Source organism: Corvus moneduloides, chromosome W (genome assembly GCF_009650955.1).
Source record: "Corvus moneduloides isolate bCorMon1 chromosome W, bCorMon1.pri, whole genome shotgun sequence".
In the NCBI taxonomy this organism is placed as follows: Eukaryota; Metazoa; Chordata; class Aves; order Passeriformes; family Corvidae; genus Corvus; species Corvus moneduloides.
In genome coordinates, this window is record NC_045510.1 from 15,381,881 (window position 1) to 15,409,098 (window position 27,218).

At 47.5% G+C, this 27,218-nt stretch overlaps 1 protein-coding gene across 1 annotated transcript in view; it reads right to left on the reverse strand.

Moving 5' to 3' along the window:
• The window catches only part of LOC116437447 (sorting nexin-18-like), a 61,639-nt gene extending 37,797 nt beyond the window's left edge, over positions 1-23,842 (reverse strand). The window contains exon 1 of the mRNA XM_032095093.1: positions 22,288-23,842. Within this exon, the coding sequence (XP_031950984.1) occupies positions 22,288-23,842 (1,555 nt within the window). The remainder of the gene's footprint in view (positions 1-22,287) is intronic.
• Positions 23,843-27,218: the final 3,376 nt, after the last annotated feature.

A 27,218-nucleotide genomic window follows, 5' to 3' on the forward strand; every position in this document is an offset into this window, starting at 1 on the left:
TCCTCAGAAGGTCCAGTGGTGGCGATGTAGCTCCTGTCCTCTGGGAATCCAGTGGAAAGGTTGTCTCTGGTGTTCAGAATCTCAGATTATATCCAGGATGGAATGCTTGGTTCCTCCCTCTGGGTGGAGCATCTCACAATGGGGTAATGAGTCATGAGGCAAAGTGTTGATTAGGCTCATTAACAGAAGATAGTCTGGAGGGAGTTATCTCTGAGTCATGTGGCATGGCATTGATGGGCCATTAACAGAAAGATAGTCTGGGGGGAGGAGGCAAGGAAACACTGCCCCACCTGATTTCAACGGCTCATGAGGATGGTAACAGAATACACTGCAACCCAGGACATTATCCACCCCTTATTCTATTACCATCTACATCACCCGAAATCAATACCTTCCTTAAACTCTACACACACAGACACACATATATATACAATGAAACCCTAAATACAGTTCTCACTTAAGATTAGGTCTCCTTGTGGTACACAAGGGGTTTCCCCATCTTTCTGCATTACCCACCAAGTGCAACCAGGTCCTTGAGCAAAGACAATCCCACGGATGGGTTTGCCATTGCCTGAGGTGGGATTAATCCAAACAGTCTTTCCTAAAATACCTCTCGTGTACCACAGGGACTCTATCTCCATCCGCTGTGTGCAAGGGTTCAGACTGGGTGGGACCAGCTCGATTGATGGACCCTCGGGTATTGACCATCCAGGTGGCCTTTGCTAAGTTCACTTCCAAATTTTTGAAGCTCCCCCCCAGCAAGTGCCTTCAGGGTGGTTTTAAGTAGTCCATTGCATCATTCAACTTTTCCAGCAGCTGGTGCATGATAAGGAATATGATATATCCATTCAATACCGTGTTCTCTGGCCCAGGTGTTGATGAGGCTGTTCTTTAAAATGAGTCCTGTTGTCTGACTCGATCCTCTCAGGGGTGCCATGTCTCCACAGGACTTGCTTTTCGAGGCCCAAGATGGTGTTCTGGGCTGTAGCATGAGGCACAGGGTAGGTCTCCAGCCATCCAGTGGTTGCTTCAACCATGGTCAACACGTAGCACTTGCTATGGCAGGTTTGGGGTAGGGTGATGTAGTCAACTTGCCAGGCTTCCCCATGCCTGTACTTTGACCATCGTCCACCATACCACAGAGGCTTCATCCGCTTGGCCTGTTTGATTGCAGCACAGGTCTCACAACTGTGGATGACCTGTGAGATGCTATCCATAGTAAGGTCCTCCCCTCAGTCACGGGCCCATCGGTATGTTGCATCTCTCCCCTGATGACCAGAGGCATCATGGGCCCAACGAGCTAGGAATAATTCTCCCTTGTGCTGCCAGTCCAGATCTAGCTGAGATACTTTCACCTTGGCAGCTCGGTCCACCTGCTCATTGTTGCAACGCTCTTCATTAGCCTGACTCTTGGGTACGTGCACATCCACGTGTCGAACCTTCACGGTCAGCCTCTCGGGCGGCGATATCCTGCCAAATCTCAGCGGCCCAGATGGGTTTCCCTCTGCGCTGCCAGTTGGCCTTTCTCCAGCTATCCAGCCATCCCCACAGAGCATTAGCTACCATCCACGAGTCGGTGTAGCGATAGAGCCTCGGCCACTTCTCTTGTTCAGCAATATCCAAAGCCAGCTGGACGGCTTTAAGCTCTGCAACCTGACTCGATCCACCATGGCCCTGGGTAGCTTGCGCAACTCATCATGTGGGACTCCATACTGTAGCTTTCCATTTCTGGCTTGCACCTACAATTCGACAGGAACCATCAGTGAAGAGGGCATATCGTCTTTCAGTCTCCGGTAGCTCGTTATATGGTGGGGCTTCTTCGGCACGTGTTGCTGGCTTTTCCTCTTCCTCAGAAGATAATCCAAAAGTCTCACCTTCAGGCCAGTTTGTGATTATTTTCAGAATCCCAGGGCAATTCGAGTTTCCAATATGGGCACGCTGCATGATGAGAGCAATCCATTTGTTCCATGTGGTGTCGGTGGCGTGATGCGTGGAAGGAACCGTTCCCTTGAACATCCACCCCAGCACTGGTAGTCAGGGTGCCAGAAGGAGTTGTGCCTCTGTGCCGATTTCTTGTGAGGCAGCTTGGACTGCTTCATAGGCTGCCAAGATTTCCTTCTCTGTGGGAGTGTAGTTGGCTTCAGACCCTCTGTAGCTTCAGCTCCAGAATCCCGGTGGTCGACCCCGAGTCTCACCAGGCACCTTCTGCCAAAGCCCCCAGGACAGACCATTGTTCCCGGCTGCAGAGTAGAGCACATTCTTCACCTCTGGTCCTGTCCTGACTGGACCAAGGGCTACCGCATGAGCGATTTCCTGCTTGATCTGGGCAAAGGCTTGCTGCTCTTCAGGGCCCCAGTGGAAATCATTCTTCTTGCAGGTAACCTGGTAGAGAGGGCTAACGATCTGGCTGTACTCGGGCATGTGCATTCTCCAGAAACCTATGGTGCCTAGGAAAGCTTGTGTTTCCTTCTTGTTGGTCAGTGGAGACATTGCTGTGATCTTATTGATGACCTCAATGGGAATCTGATGCCGTCCATCTTGCCACTTTACTCCCAGGAACGGGATCTCTAGAGCAGGTCCCTTGACTTTGCTCTTCTTGATGGCAAATCTGGCTTCCAGGAGAATCTGGATGATTTTCTCTCCTTTCTCAAATACTTCCATTGCCATGTTCCCCCACACAATGATGTCATCAATGTACTGCAGATGTTCTGGAGCCTCACCCTTTTCCAGTGCAGTCTGGATCAGTCCATGGCAGATGGTGGGACTGTGCTTCCACCCCTGGGGCAGTCGGTTGCAGGTGTACAGTATGTCCCTCTGGGTGAAGGCAAACTGAGGCCTGCACTCTGCTGCCAGAGAGATGGAGAAGGAGGCATTGGCAATATTGATGGTTGCGTACCACTTGGCTGCCTTGGACTCCAGCTCGTACTGGAGATCCAGCATGTCCGGCACAGCAGCACTCAATGGTGGCGTGACCTCATTCAGGCCACAGTAATCCACCGTCAGTCTCCATTCTCCACTGGACTTAGGCACTGGCCATATAGGGCTGTTGAAGGTTGAACGGGCCTTGCTCACCACCCCTTGACTCTCCAGCTCACGAATCATCTCATGGACAGGAACCACAGAGTCTCTGTCGGTGCGGTATTGCTGACGGTGCACTGTTGCTCTGGCAATAGGCACCTGTTGTTCTTCAGCTCTCAGCAGTCCCACAGCAGAGGGGTCATCTGAGAGACCAGGAAAGGTACTCAATTGTCTGATGCCTTCGGCCTCTACAGCAGCTATCCCAAAAGCCCAATGATGTCCTTTTGAGTCTTTGAAATATCCATTTCTGAGATAGTCTATGCCAAGTATGCATGGGGCCTCTGGACCAGTCACAGTGGGGTGTTTCTGCCACTCATTCCCAGTTAGACTCACTTCAGCTTCCAGTACAGTCAGCTGCTGGGATCCTCCTGTCACCCCAGCAATAGAAATGGGTTCTGCTCCCACATACCTTGATGGCATCAGAGTCCATTGAGTGCCGGTGTCAACTAAAGGTATGTATTTTTGTGGGTCAGATGTGCCAGGCCATCGGATCCACACAGTCCAAAAGACCCGATTGTCCCTTTCCTCTACCTGGCTAGAGGAAGGGCCCCTCTATTTTTGGTCATAGTACACGTTCCTCCCCTCTGGTGAATATGCTCCTGAGGTCCATTCAAGAGAATCAGTCATATTATCGCTCTTATAATATCTGGAGTTCTGTGCATGAGAGACCAGAGCAGCCTTGACTCTAGATGAGCTTCTTGTGGTAGTTGTCCTTCTTTTTAGTTCACGTACCCGGGCTGCTAAGGAGGAGGTGGGTTTTCCATCCAACTTACTCATGTCTTTTCCATGTTCCTGAAGAAAAAAACAGGTTACCTCGTGGAGTGTATCCTCTCTCCCTGGGTGGGGGACACCTGCTCCTAATGGCAGAGACTCTTGTTGGTTCTGGCAAGATGTGGTAAATCTCTTCCTTGAGTTCCTTTGTCAGTTTCTGATGGCCTTCTTCAATCAAGCTCTGGACTTGCTCAGCCAGCCTTGTTTCCACAGATGAGACATGGGTGCAAAACAGGGCAGTGACAGTGTCCTCGTAAATCCTCAGTTTGTTGACCAAGACGACCACCCTGTCCTTGCCTTCCCTCCATTGCAGCGTTGCCAGGTAACCGGAGTATATCTCTGGTCTAAGACATGCGAATCTCAACCACATCTGTGATGTGCACTGGACACCATCCGGGCTCTTAGGAAATCTCTCGTCTTCTGAGGAAATGATCTCCAGCACAGCCAATTCCCTCAGGCATCGGATACCTTGTTCCATTGTGCTCCATTTTCCTTGGTGCACCTGGAGGTCTTCTTTACAAAGGTACCTGTCCCTTACACTTGTAAGCAGTCGCCGCCAGAGGCTGAGAGTTTCTTGGGTTCTCCCGATCCCCTGGTCAATGACCACATCCCGGGACAGAGATCTCAGTTGCCTGGCCTCATTTCCGTCCAGAATGGTGTCATTGGCTGCAGCGTCCCAGATGGGGAGCAGCCAGGTCAGGATAGACTCGTTTGTCTGGCGGGTGAATTCCCTCCTCAGGTCATGCAGCTCACCCAGGGATAGCGACCGAGTGATGATCTCCCACTCTGTCTCTTCTGCTGGGTGCAAAGGTCCTGCTGCATCCTCGTCAGTCACTATGGGGACTGATTTGCTTTTTGATTTCTTCTTCTGAACGGGGGCAACTACCAGTTTAGGCTGTTCCGGTTAGGTGATGGTTTGTGTGTAGACGCTGACAGTGCTTTTGGTTTCTTTCCCCTCTGTGTCAGTCTGTGTAGACATGGATGCTGTTGCTTTGCTTTTGGTTCCTTTCTTTTTTGTGACAGTCTGTATAGACATGGTGTTTGTTGCTTTGCTCTTTCTTTCCTCCTTAAGCGGACGCTGCACCACACCAAGTAGTTTTCTGTTTCTCAGCATGGTGTACACAATGCAGGCCATAGAGAAAAAAGAGAATAGAACTGACAAGAAGATTATACCATCCTTAACATCCAGAGGGAACTCAATATTTTGAAAAACTGCTGTGCCTGCCCAAGGCTGGAAGAAACCACTCTCTACTCTTCCCACCAGGGGCTGGGTGCGATTGTTGAAGAGGTCCCAGATGTAGCAGCCCTGACTAGGACAGCCAAACAAAATTGAGTATATATTCCGAATGGTATTCATTGCCTCGCAGGTTATTATGCTATAGGCATAATAAACCAATAAAGCAATTCTCATACCATTCTCTGGTTTCAACAGGAGCAATACAACAGGAAGGTAGTTCTCTATGTGAGGGAAACTATAGAGAGCATGATACAGTACCCATTATAGACAAGCTGAGCACCATGGTGGATAGGTTTCTATTAATACAAAATTGTAATTCTGACTTTCTCTCAGGTCAAGCCCCACACTGGGCACCAAAATATGCACTAATTTGAAAACAAGCCGGTTGGAGGCACCAAGTCAGAATAACAATTTAATAGGGAAATAAAAAAAAATAAATAAAGGCAGAAAACACTGTTTCAAACTGACAGAGTCAGGATACAACCTGACACCCTGTTATTCAGGGTGGCAGTAGCAGTCTGATAAAATGGTGGCTGCAGTCCTCCTGAAGAGGGGGATGTGGTTCTGTCAAAGCAGTGGTTCTATAGAAGGGTCTGCCCTTCCTCAGAAGGTCCAGTGGTGGCGATGTAGCTCCTATCCTCTGGGAATCCAGTGGAAAGGATGTCTGTGGTGTTCAGAATCTCAGATTATATCCAGGATGGAATGCTTGGTTCCTCCCTCTGGGTGGAGCATCTCACAATGGGATGATGAGTCATGAGGCAAGGCATTGATGGGCCCATTAAGCAGAAGATAGTCTGGAGGGAGTTATCTCTGAGTCATGTGGCATGGCATTGATGGCCCATTAACAGAAAGATAGTCCAGAGGGAGAAGGCAAGGAAACACTGCCCCCTTTGGTTTCATATTTTAGACATGCAAAAGTGTCCGTTTCCTTCAGGTTACTGGGAGGTAATATTGGGTGATTTAGCAGCAAGCAGACAACACTACATCATTGCTGTAATAGAAATGGGGAAGCTGAGAGGGCAAGAAATACAAGACTCATCCTAGAGCAGTCCAACCTTTTCCATAAAAAACCTTAAACAGATGAAATGTAAATACCCAACTGTTTTTCCTGTTATGAGGGTCATCTGGCTAGGTTTACATGCTTAGCTCTCAGACGATATATTTCTAAATTTGGCCAAACCAGAACAAATTTGACCTCTGATGCCTAAAGATTTTTGCCTTTTATACATTTTTCATATATTTTTAGCTTTGTAGACTGTTAATACACGGTTATATAGCTCCTAGTATTTTTCCTACCCTTTCTCTTAGATTTTAGAATAATAAGCTAACCATTTTAACATTCCTGAAATTCTGTTTAGTCTTATTCTCAAGAAAAGAACCTCTAACAAGCACATTTTTTTTTGCAACCAGAATCTGAGAAGACATAGTGAGAAAAAGGGCAATGAAGCCCCTGGAACAATTCCAAGGGGCAGACCCAAGGGTTGGTTACTGGGGTAATTGGTTTACTATTGGATGTATCAGCTAGATACACTAATTAATTAACCTTACAGAAATTGTAGTAATTCTTTATCACACATGAGCATACCCATGTTTTGTGCACCTGAAAGCTTTCATTAAAGATCTGCTTTTTATCTTACCATTTTAACACTGTAGCAAGGTTTCATTCTTTTGTTCTTAGACAACACCCTCTGGTGTTGGGGTCCCTCCCCTGCCATGTAGCCCTGGGAGAGGGGCCCTGAGGGGACAGACACGGGGTTTCCCTGCCCCTGCTCAGCCTCGTTCCCCATTGGTTGATTTGTGTTCCCCTGCGCGGGCAGAAGGACCCTTGGTCAGGACTGTAACAGCTCCTCGGCAGAGCCCTGGCCATGCGGCTGGGGAAATAAACATCTCTCTGAAACATCTACCAAGAATCTGCCTGTCCTATATATTTCCTTTCCACGGGACTCCTGGTTTGATATATGTATGTTGCAGTATCCCCACTGCAACAAATGGTGGTAAATTGTGAGCAGAACAATCCCCGATCCCTAAGTGACTGATTTGTGTGAGTAAACCCTGGAAACTTTGGATTCCTCTTCTTGGTTTTGCTTTGCTATTCCATATCTAAACTATGGAGGAACCGTGGGAAGACTCTTGGCTCTCAGAGCCGCATATGGACATTTATCTTAAACTTAAAATGATTCTTGAACAACGATTTGTAAATTTTAGCTTGATTCAAGCTCAAAAAGAACTGAAACACTTCCTGGCATGGTTGTTTAAGAACTTTTTCTATGTTTCTTGGGATTTAATTCTTACCAAGGGCTTTTGGAAAACCGTTTGGACACAGTTAATATTGGAGTCAAAATATATGCCGATGGAAGAATATTTTCGTGAATATTATTTAATTTCCGAGACTGTTGAGCAATGTCAGCTGTGTCTTGGCGAAGGGAAGCCTGGCGCAGGGACCGTGCGGCCCAGGCCATGTGCACCGAGTGCTCTGCGAGCAGCAGCGAGGCAGTTCCCGCGTGCGGGCGGAGCCACGCGAGCCACAGTGTCGGCAGCAGAGAGAGGCGCGGCGGGACCCGGCGGTGCCCACCCGGCCCCGCGCAGCGCGTGGTGGAGCGAGCCCCGTGAACGCCCGGCCGAGAGAGGCGGCGCGCGGGCAGCGGCTGGCGGCGGTAGAACGGAGCCGCGCCCAGCCGAAACGTGCGCTGGAGCAGGGCGCGGGGGGGGTCGTCGCTCGGGGGCCCGGCCGAGACGTGGGTACAGCGCCTGGCATCGGCAGCGAAGCTGCGACCAGAGGAGGCGACGCACGGAGAACTGAGCGGCGTGGCCCGGCCCGGCCCGCGCAGCCCCGAACGCGACCCCGGGAAGAGCGCGCAGGCACCAGCAGCCCCAACAATTCCAACACGGGAGCGACCGAAAGAGAGAGCAAAGACGCAGCGAGACAGAAAACAGCAGCCACTCGGAAAAAGGAAAAGATCATAGTAATTAAGATCTCAGGGATAGTAAAATGGTATAATGTTAAGCAAAATTATGGTTTTATAACAAGGTGTGACAACCAGCAAGACATATTTGTGCATAGAACTGCTATTAAAAAAGAATAACCCTGAAAAATGCATCCCAAGCTTGGGAGATGGAGAGGTAGTGGAATTCAAAATTATACAAGGTAGAAAAGGGTTACAAGCATCGCAGGTCACTGGGCCTGATGGTGTTCCTGTAAAAGGCAGTATATATGCTAAAAATCGTAGTCATGTTAGACAATATCTCCATTGTAAGTCCCCCCTACAGTCCCCCTTTCCTAATCCCACCTTTCCCTTTTACCCTATGTCCTATTACCCCCAGTGTATTCCCAATCCCTTTTTTCATCCATGGTTTCCCTCACAAAACCATGCTTTTGCCAATTGTTTCCCCAAAAATCCCTTTCCAATGCCGAGTGGGGGATGAAAAGGGGGAGGGAAGAAATTAAACCCTCTCCTGCCTCAGTTTCCCCACAAAGCATGCTTGGAGAGTTCTGTCTCCCTTCTGTCAGCCCTAAGATGTTCCACAGAATCTGTTTGGACATTTAAAGACTCAGGAGGGTGGTTTGTTTTGTTTTGAAACTGTTCTTGTTATGTTTATCCAGTTGTTTTCATTCTCCTTTTATTAAAATAAAACGGGTAAGGTGTTGGGGTCTCCTCTCCCCTGCCATGGAACCCTGGGAGAGGGGCCCTGAGGGGACAGACACGGGGTTTCCCTGCCCCTGCTCAGCCTCGTTCCCCATTGGTTGGTTTGTGTTCCCCTGCGCGGGCAGAAGGACCCTTGGTCAGGACTGTAACAGTTCCTCGGCAGAGCTCCGGCCATGCGGCTGGAGAAATAAACATCTCTCTGAAACAGCTATCAAGAATCTGTCTGTCCACGGGACAGACATATATTTCCTTTCCACGGGACTCCTGGTTTGGTATATGCATGTTGCAGTATCCCCACTGCAACACCCTGGAAACTATATGTATCTGAGGGATGGAGGGGGAAAAAAGTGGATAAAGGAAAAATAGGGACAGAAAATACATGCCTGCACAACAAATTTTAGAGGCAAGAAAGAAAGCAAGAGAAAATAACTGGTTTTAAATTGTGATATAAAATTTAAGGTGTGCATTTTGACCAGTCTGATATACTTATGAACATACATACCCCCACTCAAAAAACCCCTAAAATCATTATAAAAATCCAGGTTTCAGTGCTGTTTGGGGTTTTTCAATGCTTGAAATTTTGATGTATTCCCAGATGGAATGGTTTTTTTGCCTATAATTTTGTGAGATATTCTAAAAATACTCCCAGTACATTGTTCAAATATTCTTTAGACATTTTTAGAATTAAGTTTGCTTTAGGTAAATAAGACCATTTGCCTTATTTTACTTTAACAAATTGTGATCAAGGAGCAAAAGAGTAATTCAAATATTTTTGAAAAGAATTTTTTTAAATCTTGGAATGCAGAGGAAATGGAATTGCTGCTTGCATCTTAAAAAACATTTAGGCCACTTTCTCAAATCTGTTTAAATTTTCCCCAAGTCAAGTCTGTTTTGCCCATGACAGTAATCTGAGTGATCTTTCATGTCATTATCGTCACCCATGAGCCTTTCGTTATATTTTTTCTTCCTTGTCTAGTTGAGGAGGCAAGTGACAGAGAAGCCTCCAGCCAGGGTCAACCCATCATAGTAGACCTTAAAAACACAGAAAAAAAGGCATTATCCATTACAAATGAAGATGAGAGGCTGCTTTTCTTCTCAAAATTAAAGTCACTAAAACTAGCATTTCTTGAAAGATACACCAGTTCAGCAAAAGAAATTACAGAAGTGCAACTTGTTTTTCAAGCCTGTGGAGGATCAGGAGCAAGCATGTTTTGTCTCAACCATTCTGTTACGACAATGTACTAGTTTGAAAACAAACCACTGGGAGATCACAAGTCAGAATTATAATTTAATAGGAGAATTAAAATAAATGCAATAGTACAAGAACACTGACAGAGTCAGGATACAACCTGACACCCTGTTGGTCAGGGTAGTGGTAGCAGTCCAGATGAAGTGGTCCTGTTGAAGCAGTGATCCTGTAGAAGGGTCTGGTCTTCACCTGAAGGTCCAGTGGTAGCTCCTGTCCTCTGGGAATCCAGGGAGTAAGGACTGCTTGTGCTGTTCCAAATCCCAGATTATATCCAGGTGGCAATGCTTGGCTCCTCCCCCCTGGGCGGAGCATCTCACAATGGAACGATGTAATTCTATGAGTCATGCCGTGGGTGCTTGATAGCCCATTAAACAGAGATAGTTCCTGGAGGGAGTTATCAGGGATGAATCATGGCAGGAGATAACGAACACTGCCCCACCTGCTTTAACAGCTTGTGAAGATGACAATAGAATATATACTATTGGTTACATCTTACATTGTAACCTAGGACAGACAAGAAAGATGTGATTGGAAGAGAGGGTCCCGCAGAGGTGTTGTAGCACTGTTCTGAGCCAACTTCCTGCTCTGCCTTGCGACTCGTGCCCATATCAACTCTCCCTTTCCCCCCAACTCACTTCCTGAAGGAGGGCTCAAAGGGCTAGCTGTGCATACATGAACAAAACAGCGTGAAAAGTCTAGTTTACATAAGAAGTGCGCACCAGATTAACTATAAAAGGAAGCTGATCGCTTTCCCTCTTTTCTTCTCCCTCTCTTTCACTTTCTTTGCCTCACAACCCCAGCTCCAGACCATCCACGCAGCAGGACCACTGGGGGATCTAAGGATTGGTGATCTTTCTTTTCTCTCTCTTTTCTGCCTTTGTTTCTCTTCTCCTTTGCTTTGCCTGGGCAAAGCACAGCTACCATATTCTACCCTGTACTCTGTACTAAAGTTTGTTGTGGGAATGGGGAGCTTGTGTTAGTGTGTTGTGGCTTGTGAGCCAGCACCTTTGAGAAGTTTGTTGCGGGAGTTGAGAGCTTATTGAAGTGTAGTGTAAATTAAGGGCTTGTTAGCCAATACCTTTTGAGAAGTGTATTGTAAAATGTAAGGGCTTGTTATCCAACACCTTTTGAGTCTAAGCAGTGGGCTAGTTGCCAGAGCGAAGATAATTGTAGAATAAAGCATAGGAGTTTCCTGACCCTTGGTCTGGTGTCTCTGTTCAGCCTGATGAGAACTTACAACGAACATCAAGCCCCCTACCAGTGGGTCATGACAAAGCCTACTAAAATAGAAGTTGGTCCTCAACTGGCATATGGGAGTTCAAATCTTTCCTCTGTCTCTTCCAGAGCAGGAAGTTCAACATTTTCTTTTATCACAGGACATTCCTTAAACACTTGGTGTACAAGATGAAGGTGAGGAATCTTTTAAAATCTCTTATTGAACTTATTGTCCTTTTATAAAATACTTACAATATTAATAAGATTATAAACAGCTTGAAAATATTCATACAGTCCAGTGGTTCACATATTTTACACAAGTAACCAAAATGACCACCTCTTTTGGCACACTTCAGATCATGTATGATATCCTCAACATGGGAGGCAGAAAGACCTGGACCCCAAAACAATAAAAGATCATAATTGTTAACACATTTTCCTGCTGATACACAGACAAAGCAATAGTGAGGCTTACATGGCTTTGGTTCATAATTCTAAGAGAAAAGTTAAAACCTGAATGGAGGGAAATTTTTGTCTCTGGCTCAGAGATGCTCTGGCCTTCTTTTTGCAGAAGAAGAGTTGCAGAAATGATTGAAAAACCTCAGACATGCAGACTTCTCAGTCCATACCACAAAACACACTTCCAAATCATATTAAGCAGCTGCTCAACTATCTGCAGAAGAGCAAACCTATAACAGGACAAGGGAGTCATATTCTACCCACAGATATGGGTATATTTTGAGCATAGAAGCCTTTATTTTTTGGTCCTTCTCAGGTCTAGGACAATATAGAAATGGAGTCTAGAAAATGCTTCAAGTTTTGCCCCAAGTGGACAATATATTTGCACTATGTAGAAGAAAAATGGAAAAGAACTCCTGTCTTGGGGGGACCTTATGATGTGTATCCCGTATCGCTGCCTATGCCCAGAAATTAATTCCTGTGCCTTTCTATGCCTCTAAACTGAGCCTGAGAGGGGGAAGGAAAAAACTGAGCAAAACTTTTTCAAAGCAGTTTGCAGCTTGTTCAAGGTCACACACAGATAGCAATTGGTTTTCCCAGCTGCGGCAGGGGAGGGAGGAAGCACCCGACTTGCTGCACCCAGAACAGTTTTTTTGGCCAGTGGTTCAGCTGCTTTGTTCTCCAGAGAGACACTGAGAGTTTAAGTTTTCCTTGCCTGGAAGTTCAGATTTTCTCCCTTTTCTACTGGACTGCTTGATTGCTTTAACATCAGAACACATCGGGAGGACTTTCCAGTGGGCACAGAGGGCCTGGCTCTGGCCCAAGCCCCAGCTCCGAGGAGACCAAAGGGAGGACTCTAACACTTTCCCAGGTTTTTCCTCCACAGTGAGAGATTTTTATCATTTAGCATGATTTTCCTTTTCCCGTGTGTTTGTTAAATAAATAGTTTTATCTTCTTCACTTTCCTTCGAGGAAAATTTATTTTTTCCCGAACCTGGTGGGGAAGGGGTGGTTGTAGCCTGCCTTCTCTCAGAGGATATGTTTCTAAATTTGGCCAAACCGGTACAAATTTAGTGGCGCCCAAGGTGGGGCTCAAAGGAAAGTGAAAAACCTGAGCTAATTACATTTTGGTTTGAATTTAATTATTCTGTGCAGGCGTAAAATAGTCATCATGTTGGTTGAGTTCATAATGTTTCTCTGGCTTGATATATTCATGTATTTCTGGTCCGTAGGCTTGTTTAAGGTACTAGCCTTTCTGGTCCCTAGGCTTATTTGCCTATCCACAACTTGGTCCGATCTTATCCTTGATAAGGAGTTTTTGCAGAGCAGGGACACGAATTCGGATTTCTATTTTGCTGTGCTCGGTGATAATGATTTATAAGAAGTTGACAGAGGTACAGGAAGCTGTTCGAGGTGTGTATGATAAATGGTTTCTCCTTCCTAACCCCAGTCCTAGCTTCGGTAGCCTGTTTTGGGAATTTATTAGTAATTGCATCCAGATTGTTAGAAGAGGAGGAGTCGGGGTTTCACTTCCCTTTAAATTTGATAGGTTATCTTTTGAGAGTGTTCAGTTTCCCCTGGATGTTAAAGAGACCACCCTCCTGGTATTTAATCTGGTAAGATACCTCTATGTGGTTCGCAGCTTGTCTAGAATGAGAGCTCAGATTTCCCGGGCGACTGCCGAGACACCTGACCCAGAGGTGGAACATCCTGAGTGGTGTGGGGAATGGGAGGATATAGGCCAAATCCTGAAGAAATTCTCTGACCCAATGGTTTGCAATTTTCCCCCTGAACAAGTTCAGAAACCAGCTGAGGTGGCAAAATATCTGAAAGAGAAATACAATGACAATTCCAATGAGAACAAGTGCCTTGCAATATGTTGGGCTTTGGCATATGCCTATCGCACACTGCAGCAGGTAAAGGTAGAGGGGCAGGAGGATAAATCAGCAAAGCCTGCAGACACCCCAGTCACTCAGGCTGCAGCCACACCAGATAGCAAGCCCAAACCAGATGGAGAGTCTAAGCCACTGACAGTGGCTCCTGTCATGAGGAAAAAACACACAACCAAAACTGATCGCCCAGTGAAAGATGAGGATAATGCAGGGGAAGGAACCTCAACAGATGCAGGGGAAAAAACCTCAAAACCACCAACTGACTCAGGCACAGAAACCATTACTGAGTCCACGTCCATAAAGGACCTTCACAGCCTAAGAAAGGATTACACCCGATGGTCTGATGAATCCAGAATAAGTTGGATGGTCCGTAATTGGGATGCGGCAGGTGATGATGTGATGCTGGACGGTGCTGAAGCGAGGCATTTGGGATCCCTGTCACATGATCCAGTGATCGACCAAGCAATGAAAAGGGCGGCTGACTCTACCAGTGTCTGGAGACGGGTTTTGACAGGCGTGGTTGAAAGATATATGTGCGGAGATGATCTCCACATGCAGCAAACCCCGTGGAAGACCATAGAACAAGGGATCCAGCGCCGGAGAGAACTAGGGGTGGTAGAGGTTGTCTTCGCAAATGACCCAGGATTGAGGAGTCCAGACCGGGCCAGAGTTATTCCATATATGTGGCGAAAACTCATACAGCTTGGGCCACCAGAATACGCTTCTGCTTTAGCAATAATGAAACCGGACTATGGTGCGAATGAGACTGTGAAGGATATGGCAGTGAAGCTCCGAGCATATGCAGACTGTGCCTGGCCCAACAAATGCAAGAATCGCAGCTGTGGAAAAACGTATGCAGAAAATGGAAGATGAAATGAAGAAGAATTACCATGAGATTAAAGAGTGCCTTCTCCGCGGACGTTCCCCAGAGAGAAGGCACATCCCACGAAGTGAGCTGTGGGATTTCCTGTGTGACAATGGGGAAGACATGAGGAGGTGGGAAGGACAACCCACTTCTGCTCTGGCAGCACGAGTGCGTGAATTGAAGGAGTGCAAGTCTCAGAAAGGAAGTTCTACCAAAAAGGAAGTAGCTCCAGTTGCCTGTAGCCAAACTGCCGGAAACGATGGAAAAGACGATGGCATGTCCAATTCCCATGAAGGAACCTCTAAGATACAGGCCCAGGGAAAGAAGGATAACCAGGCATAGAGGGGCCCTGCATCTAGCCATGTAGAGGTCAGGGAAAACCGTGTTTTTTGGACTATGTGGATTCGTTGGCCTGGTACATCCGAACCACAAAAATATGATGCCTTGGTTGACACTGGTGCACAGTGTACAATAATTCCATCGCAGCATGTGGGGGTAGAATCTGTTTCTATTTCTGGTGTAATAGGTGGATCACAAAATTTGACCTTGGTGAAAGCTGAGGTGAGCCTGACCAGAAATGAGTGGAAGAAACATCTCATTGTGACTGTCCCAGAGGCCCCGTGCATTTTGGGCATAGACTTCCTCCGAAGCAGGTATTTCAGAGACCCAAAGGGACTCAGGTGGGCTTTTGGAATAGCTGCTGTGGAGACAGAGGGCATTAAGCAATTGAACGCTTTGCCTGGGCTATCAGAGAACCCATCTGCAGTTGGCCTTCTGAAGGTGGAAGAACAAAGAGTACCAATTGCTACCTTGACAGTGCATCGCCGGCAGTACTGGACAACTCGAGATGATGTGATTCCCATCCACAAGATGATCCGTGAGCTGGAGAGCCAAAGGGTGGTCAGCAAGACCCGCTCACCCTTCAATAGTCCCATTTGGCCTGTGCGCAAATCTGAAGGAGAATGGAGATTGACTGTGGACTATCGTGCCTTGAATGAAGTGACTCCACCATTGAGTGCAGCTGTGCCGGACATGTTGGAGCTCCAGTACGAGCTGGAGTCCAAAGCAGCCAAGTGGTACGCCACTATTGACATTGCTAATGCATTTTTCTCCATTCCTCTGGCAGCAGAGTGCAGGCTTCAGTTTGCTTTCACCTGGAGGGGGGTGCAGTACACCTGGAACTGACTACCCCAGGGGTGGAAGCACAGTCCTACCATCTGCCATGGACTGATCCAGACTGCACTAGAAAAGGGTGAGGCTCCAGAACATTTGCAGTACATTGATGACATCATTGTGTGGGGGAACACTGCAACAGAAGTGTTTGAGAAAGGAGAGAAAGTTCTCCGGATTCTCCTGGAAGCTGGTTTCTCCATCAAGAAGAGCAAAGTCGAGGGACCTGCTCTAGAGATCCAGTTCCTCTGAGTGAAATGGCAAGATGGACGGCGTCAGATTCCCACTGAGGTCATCAATAAGATGACAGCAATGTCTCCACCAACCAACAAGAAGGAAACACAAGCTTTCCTAGGTGCCATAGGCTTTTGGAGGATGCATATTCCTGAGTACAGCCAGATTGTGAGTCCTCTTTACCAGGTTACCCGCAAGAAGAACGATTTCCATTGGGGCCCCGAACTGCAAAAAGCTTTTGCCCAGATCAAGCAGGAAATCGCTCATGCTGTAGCCCTTGGCCCAGTTAGGACAGGACTCGAAGTGAAGAATGTCCTCTACTCTGCAGCCAAGAGCCATGGTCTGTCCTGGAGCCTTTGGCAGAAGGTGCCTGGTGAGACTCGAGGTCAACCACTGGGATTTTGGAGCCGAAGCTACAGAGGGTCTGAAGCCAACTACACCCCAACAGAGAAGGAAATCTTGGCAGCCCATGAAGGAATCCAAGCTGCCTCAGAGGTAATTGGAACTGAGGCACAACTCCTGGCACCCCGACTACCGGTGCTGGGGTGGATGTTCAAAGCAAAGGTTCCCTCTACCCACCACGCCACCAATGCCACATGGAGCAAATGGATTGCTCTCATCACACAGCACGCATTTATCGGAAAACTGAATCGCCCTGGGATTTTGGAAATAATTACGAACTGGCCTGAAGGTGAAAACTTTGGTCTCGCTGATGAAGAAGAACAAGTGACACATGCTGAAGATGCTCCACTGTACAACCAACTGCCATCAGAAGACACATGCTATGCTCCTTTCACCGACGGTTCTTGTCACATCGTAGGGATGAAATGAAAGTGGAAAGCAGCCGTATGGTGTCCCACACGACGGGTTGCAGAAGCTACTGAAGGAGAAGGTGGATCAAGCCAACTCGCTGAACTCAAAGCTGTTCAACTAGCCCTGGACATTGCTGAAAGGGAGAAGTGGCCAAAGCTCTACCTCTACACTGATTCATGGATGGTAGCCAATGCTCTGTGGGGAGGGCTAGAAAAGTGGGAAAAGGCTAATTGGCAGCGTAGGGGAAAACCAATCTGGGCTGCTGAAGAGTGGAAAAACATTGCTGCCCGAGTAATAAAGCTGGTTGTGAAAGTCCGCCATGTAGATGCCCATGTCCCCAAGAGTAGGGCTAATGAGGAACACCAAACAACAAGCAGGTAGATCAGGCTGCAAAGATAGAAGTGTCACAGGTAGACTTGGACTGGAAACACAAGAGAGAGTTGTTCCTAACTCGATGGGCCCATGATGCCTCAGGTCATCAGTGCAGAGATGCCACCTATAAGTGGGCACGAGACCGAGGGGTGGATCTAACCATGGACAGTATCTCCCAGGTGATCCATGACTGTGAGACATGCGCTGCGATCAAGCAGGCCAAGCCGGTGAAGCCCCTGTGGTATGGAGGGTGATGGTCCAAATACAAGTATGGGGAGGCCTGGCAGATTGATTACATCACACTGCCTCAAACCCGCCAAGGCAAGCGCTATGTGCTCAGAATGGTAGAAGCCACCACAGGATGGCTGGAGACCTACCCTGTGCCTCACGCTACTGCCCGGAACACCATCCTGGGCCTTGAAAAGCAAGTCCTTTGGAGGCATGGCACCCCTGAGAGAATTTAGTCTGACAATGGGACTCATTTTAAGAATAGCCTTATTAATACCTGGGCTAGAGAATGTGGCATTGAATGGGTGTACCACATCCCTTATCATGCACCAGCTGCAGGCAAAGTGGAACTGTGCCATGGATTGTTGAAAAACACCCTGAAGGCACTAGGTGGGGGAACTTTCAAAAGTTGGGAACAGAATCTAGCAACGGCCACCTGCTTAGTTAACACCCGAGGTTCCACCAATAGAGCTGGTCCAGCCCAGTCTGAATCCCTGCATACAGTAGATGGAGATAAGGTCCCAGTAGTGCATGTCAGAGGTCTGTTAGGAAAGACTGTGTGGATCAATTCTGCCTCGAGTACAGACAAACCCATCCGTGGGGTTGTCTTTGCTCAGGGACTTGGATGCACATGGTGGGTAATGCAGAAAGATGGCACAACACGTTGTGTACCACAGGGAGATCTGATTGTTGTGTGAAAACCACCTGTAGTGTGAAATGCTTGTATACCCCTGCTTGCTGATTGTCACTGTCACTGTTCATATATAGCTCACTGTTCATATATAGTGTATATATATATATATATATGTATTAATGTGGGTGTAGAATTAGAATATCTTAGTTTAGGCATTGAGCCAACAATATGGGATAAGGGGTGGAATGTCTTGGGGTGACCTTATGATGTGTATCCCATATTGCTGCCTATGCCCAGAAATTAATTCCTGTGCCTTTCTATGCCTCTAAACTGAGCCTGAGAGGGGGAAGGAAAAAACTGAGCAAAACTTTTTCAAAGCAGTTTGCAGCTTGTTCAAGGTCACACACAGATAGCAATTGGTTTTCCCAGCTGTGGCAGGGGAGGGAGGAAGCACCCGACTTGCTGCACCCAGAACAGTTTTTTTGGCCAGTGGTTCAACTGCTTTGTTCTCCAGAGAGACACTGAGAGTTTAAGTTTTCCTTGCCTGGAAGTTCAGATTTTCTCCCTTTTCTACTGGACTGCTTGATTGCTTTAACATCAGAACACATCAGGAGGACTTTCCAGTGGGCACAGAGGGCCTGGCCCTGGCCCAAGCCCCAGCTCCGCGGAGACCAAAGGGAGGACTCTAACACTTTCCCAGGTTTTTCCTCCACAGTGAGAGATTTTATCATTTAGCATTATTTTCCTTTTCCCGTGTGTTTGTTAAATAAATAGTTTTATCTCCTTCACTTTCCTTCGAGGAAAATTTATTTTTTCCCGAACCTGGTGGGGAAGGGGTGGTTGTGCCTTCTCTCAGAGGATATATTTCTAAATTTGGCCAAACCGGTACAACTCCTAATTTCAGAGTTCATCTTTTTAAAGTCATGGCCATGTAAGCAATATGTGAAACAGCTTGATGTTTCTACCACTTCTAAGGACACACACAAAGAAGTTGCACGCTAGAAAAGAAAACACTGAAAGATTTTTGCTTGGTCTATACAGACAATAATTCTCAAATACTGACAACTATCACAGTTAATAAATCTAAAAGAAAACTCTTATGTTGCAAGAACACCGAACAGTTCATATTTTCATCTGATCTGAAAAGTTTTACCTTGTTACAAGTAACTCTTAAAAGTAATAAAATGGCAATATACTGGGGGAAAAAAAACATCTTCCTCTCAGTTTTCTTCCAGTTTGCCTATTTTGTAAAGGGAACGACAACAACAAACATTTAACCTGGCTCTAACCCTATTCCTATGATTAACATGGACACTCAAGAGACCAATATCTCAAACGCATGTGTCGTGGTTAGACACTGGCCAAACGCCAGGCACCCACAACAGCTGCTCACTCGCCCTCCCCTGCCACAGCTGGGCAGAGGAGAGAAAAATTTAAACAAAGGGTTCATGAGTTGAGATAAGGACTGGGAGAAAACACTCTAAGGGCAAAACAGGATCGACTTAGAGATATAAAGTGCATTTTTTACTAACAGAATCACAGCACGAAAATGAGAAGTAAAATAAGCTCTTAAAAACACCTTTTTCCCCCCAACAGTGCATGGAGACAGAGGCTGGAGGTTCTGGTCAGTTCGTCACCTATGGTTTTCTTCTGCTGCTCAGGGAGAAGAGTCCTTCCCCTGTAAGACTGTGGGGTCCATTCCCACGAGAGACAGTTCTCTGTGAACTTCTCCAGCGTGGGTCCAATCTCACGAGCAGCAGTCCTCCCAAAACTGCTGCAACGTGAGTCCCTCCCATGGGCAAACAGTCCTCCCAAAACTGCTGTGGCATGGGTCACTCTTCCAGGGGGTGCAGTCCTCCAAGGACAGGCTGCTCCAGCCTGGAAGCAGGGGCTCCCTTTCTCTACCAGGTCCCCCACTGGATCACAGCATCCTCCAGGCATCCACCTGCTCCAGCATGGGAATCTCCCCCACGGGCTGCGGGTGGATCTCTGCATCCCCCATGGACCTCTATGTGCTGCAGGGGGACAGCCTGCTTCACCATGGTCATCACCACGGCCTGCAGAGGAATCTTGGCTCTGGCACCTGGAGCACCTCCTCCCCCTCCTTCTTCACTGACCTTGGTGTCTCCATGTTGTTTCCCTCACATGTTCTCACCTCCTCCTCTTCTCTAGCTGGAATTAAAACTGTGCCCTCACTTTGTTTTGATTTTCTTCTTAAATATGTTATCACAGAAGCGTTACCAACATCTCTAATTGGCCCAGCCTTAGCCAGCAGCACATCCATCTTCAGAGCCATCAGGGACTGGCTCTGCCGGACATGGTGGAAGCTTCTAGCAGCTTCTCACAGAAGCCACCTCTATAGCCCCCCTGCTACCAAAAACCAGGCCATGCAAACCGAATATAGCATGCCATTTTCTAAAGGCAAATATGTACCAGGGATAATATTGTGTTAAAGGCAGTGTTAGACGAGAGGTGCTGGAGCATCAACACCTGCACACAGACTGACTGTACATTTCTCCAACCAGTTCCAAGACAGTGCTCTGGCATAAAATCAGCTCTACATACATCATGCTCATGCACTGCTCTAGTGGAAGGTCAGTTAGATGAGCTTTCTCTGGTTCAGCATGGTAAACCTAACTAATAAGTGCAGATTTAAACAGAACTATAAAGGAAACAGAGATATGCAAGTTGAAGGAAATATGGGTTGAGTCAAACACATAACTTATTCCCAATCCTCAGAGTAAAGTGTCCAAGAATATTACATTGAAGAACTCTATATAGTCTTAAATCTTGAGAATATAGTATTTAAATAGTATATATAATCTGCTCTTATTCCACCTAATTAAAAATCTTTCCATCTGTTTTTTTTCCAGAAGCTTACAAATAATCCTATTCTTATTTAACAACTCACTTCAAAATTCTCTACTCTCAAACACGAGGCATTACCAAGGTCATCCTTCTCTCCAAATTTAAAATATTTTAAAGTTGTTATCAGAACACAATGACACAGCAGCTAACAGAACAAGTCCCTTTTCTATTCAAAACAATATTAAGTTTCCACTCATAATTATCAAGATTTGACAGAAGAATGGAAATCTAACTTTGATACATGTAATTTTAATGAAAAGCTTACTTTTTTAAAGTAACAATTTGTGCACTTTATATGAACTCTGTCTCCTCAGTTTTTCCCAGCAATAATGTACACCTCCTGGAAGCCTGCCTTTTTGATCTATTGAAAAACTCTTCCAACCTTTTTACCATCAAACTCAATGTACTGTTCCAGATGCAAAAATCTTGGAAATGAAACATAAGGGTAGAAAAGATTGATTCATCATGGGTGACAATTCAAGCTCTGCCTCTTGTGGAGTACAATACGGCCTATTAATCTCCAAAATAATTTTCAGTAAAGAAGCTTGCACATTTTATCGAATAACTGTTACACATACCCATTTCTGTACTGAATATGTGATGTTTTCTTGGTCTCTTTTACAGCTCTAATCCCCACACACCCCTGATCATATATAACAGCAAGAAGAACGAATGATGGGCTAGTATTTTCATAATGATGAATATATGATTAGTATTAACTTCCCAGCTGGGAAATCATCTACACATATATAATGCTATAAGCTTATATTTATCTGAACAAGTGTCACTAGTTACATAGCAGATGAGTTTTTCAAATTTGGAGTTTCTTTTTCTCCAATGGATCACAAAGCATCATACAAACAGTAACCTGAACCTCAGAAGCATGTTTCAACTAGAAAGATGATAAAAGGATAAGAAGTGAGCAACGTCTTTTTGTGATAATAAGGGCAAAGGATAAACAACTCCAACTAAGAACATCATGGCAGACCATCATTCTTACAAAGGTAGCAAGAGAGTTTAATGTATGGCTGAACTGACAAACCCCAGCAGCTTTAAACATCTCATCTGAATGACTGACACTGAAAAATGCACACACCACCATGTGCACCTCAAACAAAGTAGTCAGAGTATCTCCATATTCAGTTTACTTCATATTTATTATCTACTAGATCAGAGATTTAAGATAACTAACATACATCAAAGAGTAATAGATGTTTTCATACCACTTTATTTTCAGGCTTTGTAAACAAGCCCATTAATCTTTAATGTATCAGCAGTATAGGCAGATGTGGTTTCTTTCAGAGATATACAGCCAAACACAGTAACCTCTGACCAATGAAATTCCCAACAACGTATAGACCTTTGGCACAGAATGTAAACTGCCAATGATGTGTTATTTTGTATTTTTAGCAACAGCTTACCTGAGTAAACACTAAAAGATTTAACTCAAGGCCAGCAAGTCAGATGAAGAACAAATTTAGCCCTTTGTCTCTATATCCATGAGCATACCACTGAAACATAAAACTTCATCATTTCAGAAAACATGTAAGGGTGTTACCTTTCTGGACGTGGATGATATCTGGAAAGTTGGCCAAATGCCCCTGATACAGTGCTAACAAATCCATCACGGCATCTAGGTCCTGCCGGGGCTGATCTGCAAAGAGGTCCCCGATGGCATCATAGGCTTCTGCAGTGAAGGCTATGGCTTGGTTGAGGCCAGCTGAAAAGGCCTGCTGGTCCAGCTCAAATGCCTGACTAAGACACTTAAAGGAGTGTCCCACCTTCTGGTATTCCTTCTTGAAACCAGTGACTTGTTTGCGAGAAAATTCATTGGCTGTGTGATTAAGCTGCAGGGCACTTTCATCCATCTTCTTCGTGAAGGCTTTGAAGCCATCCACCTGACTTTCTACCTCATGCAAGTCCAGGCCAGCCCCAGAGCCAGTAGGGACACTGATGGTCAGGAAAAAGTTGGCACCCACCATCTCGTCCTTCTCAGCCTTGCGCTTGCCTTGTTTCCAGGTCTTTTCATCTGTGCTGGGACAGGTGAGGAAGTGCTGGAAGGCATCGCATTGAGCCAGCACCGGGTGGCTGCACATGTGGTCCATCCACCAGGCCAGGCCTTTGCGACGTTTGGAGATGAAGTCCTCCTCAAAGCGGCCAGTGGCCTGCTTCTCTGGCAAGTGGGGCACAGAGATGACAGGGAATTTCTCAGCCAGGCGCCCATAGAGCCAGTCAAAGTGCTTGTAGCGGCGGTGCACCTGCTGCCCAGTGTGGCTGGACACCAGCTTGTAGGCGATGTAACTCTTCATGCCCTTGAATTTAGTCTGTTTGGTGGGGTCCTCGATGGAGCACTGGAAGGGGTAGGGGTTCTCCTGCCACTCAGGGCCCTGGGGGCCCAGCACCACACACAGCTTGTCCCCGTCCTTCACAAAGCCTGATACCTCGCCCAGCACGAAGGCCTCCCCACCGGACTTGACGAAAGTTGAGAAGCGGTTGAGGTTGCGGCTTACCGTGGCCGAACTCTTGGTGCTGCTGCTGGGTGGGTGCAGGTGGCCTGCCAGATGGCCACTGCGGAAGCTCAGGGACATCTCAGACTGCATGGACAGGCGGTAGTGGCCAGAGGCCCGTCTGCCCGCCGCCTCGTAGACGGGGTAAGAGCTGCTCAGGGAGCCTGGCTCATCGGCCACCGTGGAGCTTTCGTCCCAGTCATCGTCCCAGTCGTCATCGCTGCCCTGGCTGGGCTGGTAGGACCTGCCGTAGGGCGGCGGCAGGAAGGGGTACTCGGCGGCGGCAGGGGGCAGCGAGAAGGGCTCGGGCGCCGCCACCGGCGGGGCCTCTAGTGTCGCCGGCTTGAAGGCGGCGGGGGGCGGCAGCGGCTCGAAACCGCCGGCAGGCAGGTTGGCGTAGCGGGCGGGCGGTGGCGTCTCGGCGGCGCGAATCACCTGCACGTAGGAAGCCGGGAAGAGACCACGGTCGCCGTGGCTGTTGATTCCCTCCAGCCAACCCTCGATGTCCTGCTCGCTGCAGAGGCTCAGCACCTCGTGCTCCCGCAGCGAGATTTCCCCCGGGTTCTCCGATCTGAAGTCGTACAGCGCCCGGGCCCGCAGCGCCATGACCCCACCGCCCAACCGCCCGCCGGGGGCTCCCCGCCGCCGCCCCTCACCTCACCACGCCGGCGGGGCTGTGCAGGAGAGCGCCGCGGCTGGCCTCTGCGTCTGGCCGGCGGGGACGCTGAGGCGGCTAGCTCCCTGAGCTCCGTTGCGCTGCAGCGCGGCCGGCTCCAAGTCCCGGCTTCACCTCGGCGGGCGAGACAAGGCGCAGGGGCCGAGCCGGCGGATGTCCCACGTCGCCAGTTTCGCTAATCCAGAGCCGAGAGGCAGGGCAGAGGAGCCGAGAGCAGAGCGGCCGCCCCCATCGATGGGCACGGTCCGGCCCGCCCCTTCCCCGCCCGGACCCTGACATCCGACCGGCCGCGGGGTGAGCGCCAAACCCCAGTCGTGCCCCTGCCCACCCTCCCCTCCGCGGCCTCTGCCCTCACCCGAGAAAGGCACCCCATTCTCATGGCCAGAAAAATAACACGGTTATAATCTTCCGTGTTTTGAGTGGATTTTACCAAGTTTTGCAGGTTGTAATATTGCAAGTTCAGCCTCTTTAAATCTGTTGATTATATTTTCATAAGTCTACAAGATTTCCATGACTTGAATACCTGATGATTACTTCCAACCCTCCTCAAAGATGTTTCAGCACTTGTCCAGGTTTGGCAAAGAAGCCTGTGGGTCTTCTCAGATGCTTTGTTTTCTTTTCAGGGTTTCCATGCTGTGATAAGAATTTATGCTGTCCCTTCCTGAACTTTTCTTCAGTAAGTGTATTACAGAATCACAGAATGAACTAGATTGGAAAAGACCTTTGAGATCATCAAGTCGAACCTAACCTAACACCTCCTCATCAACTAAACCATGGCACTGAGTGCCACGTCCAGTCTTTTTTTAAACATGTCCAGGGACGGTGACTCCACCACCTCCCTGGGCAGATGATTCCATTGCCCAATCACTCTTTCAATGAAGAATTTTTTTCTGATGTCTAACCTAAACTTCCCCTGGTGCAGATTAAGACTGTGTCCTCTCATTCTGTCAGTGGTTGCCTGGGAGAAGAGACCAACCCTCACATTTCAGGTAGTTGTAGAGAGTGATAAGGTCTCCCTTGAGCCTCCTTTTTTCAATGCTAAACAACCCCAGCTCCCTCAGCCGTTCTTCATAGGGCTTGTGTTCGAAGCCCTTAACCAGCCTTGTTGCCCTCCTCTGGACATGTTCCAGCATCGCAACATCCTTCCTAAATTGAGGAGCCCAGAACTGGACACAGTACTCAAGGTGTGGCCTCACCAGTGCCGAGTACAGGGGAAGAATGACTTCCCTGGTCCTGCTGGCCACACTATTCCTGATACAGGCCAGGATACCATTGGCCTTCTTGGCCACCTGGGCACACTGCTGGCTCATGTTCAGCCTGCTGTCAACCAGTACCCCCAGGTCCCTTTCTTCCTGGCCACTGTCCAGCCACTCTGTCCCCAGCCTGTAGCGCTGCAGGAGGTTGTTGTGGCCAAAGTGGAGGACTCAGCACTTGAACTTATTAAACTTCATGTTGTTGGATGCGGCCAATCTATCCAGCCTGTCCAGGTCCCTTTCCAGAGCCCTTCTACCCTCCATCAGATTGACACATGCTGCCAGCTTGGTGTCATCTGCAAATTTACTGATGGTGGACTCAATCCCCTCATCCAGATCATCAATAAAGATATTTAACAGGACTGGCCCCAGCACTGATCCCTGGGGGACACAACTAGTGACTGGCCGCCAACAGGATGCAGCACTGTTCATCATCATTCTCTGGGCCCGGCCATCCAGCCAGTTCTTAACCCAGCAAAGAGTACTCCTGTCCAAGCTGTCGGCTGTCAGCTTTTACAGGAGTATGCTGTGGCAGACAGTGTCAAAGACCTTGCTGAAGCCCAGGTAGACAACACCACAGCCTTTCCTGCATCCACCAGGAGGGTGTTCCGGTTTGGCCAAATTTAGAAATACATCCTCTGAGAGAAGGCAGGCTACAACCACCCCTCCCCGACCAGGTTTGGGAAAAAATAAATTTTCCTCAGAGGAAAGTGAAAGAGATAAAAACTATTTATTTAACAAACACACAGGAAAAAAAAAGATACTAATGTTAAATAATAAAGCCTACTGCTCTGCTGAGAGACACCTGGGGGAAAATTCAGAGTCCTTCCACAGTTCTCTCTCTCCCTCCTTGGAGCTGGGATGGGGTGGCGGGCCAAACTCGAGGGCCAAGGCCTCGGTGGAAAATTCTCCCAATGTATTCTGATGTTGAAACAGTCCAGCAGAGAGAAAAGGGAAAAAAACCAAAGTCCCAGAAAAACAAAAGTTCAATTCTCCGGAGGAAAAGGAGCTGAGAAAAAAACTGCCAAAAGCTGGCTGGAAAGAAAAGCAAGCCGGGTGCTTCCCTTCCCTCTCACTCTCCTGCCACAGCTAAAAAAAAAGTCTCTATCTCTGTGTGTCCTTGGAACATGAAAACAAACTGCTTTGAAAAAGTTTTGCTCAGTTTTTCCTCTCCCCTCTCAGGCTCAATTCAAAGGCATATAAAGGCCAAAAAATTCATTTCTGGGCATGGGGCTGCGATAGGGGATACACGTCACAAACTCACCTCAAGGCATTTCACCCCTTATCCCATATTGTTGGCTCAATGCCCAAACTAATATATTCTAACTCTACACACACATTAATACATACTCATATATATATATACAGCTATGTACAAACAGTGACAGTGACACTCAGCAAGCAGTGGTATACAGGCATTCCACATTACAGATGGTTTTCACCCAACAATCAGATCTCCCTGTGGTACACAATGTGTTGTTCCAACTTCCTGCATTACCCACCATGTGCAACCAGGTCCCTGAGCAAAAACAACCCCACGGATGGGTTTGTCTGTACTCGAGGCAGAATTAACCCAAACAGGCTTTCCTAACAGTCCTCTGACATGCACTACTGGGACCTTATCTCCATCTGTCGTATGCAGGGATTCAGACTGGGCTGGACCAGCTCTATTGGTGGAACCTCGGGTGTTAACTAAGCAGGTGGCCGTTGCTAGATGCTGCTCCCAATTTTAGAAAGTTCCCCTACCTAGTGCCTTCAGGGTGGTTTTCAACAATCCATTGCACCGTTCCACTTTGCCTGCAGCTGGTGCATGGTAAGGGATGTGGTACACCCACTCAATGCCACATTCTCTAGCCCAGGTATTAATAAGGCTATTCTTAAAATGAGTCCCATTGTCAGATTCAATTCTCTCAGGGGTACCATGCCTCCAAAGGACTTGCTTTTCAAGGCCCAGAATGGTGTTCCGGGCTGTAGCGTGAGGCACAGGGTAGGTCTCCAGCCATCCTGTGGTGGCTTCTACCATTCTGAGCACATAGCGCTTGCCTTGGCGGGT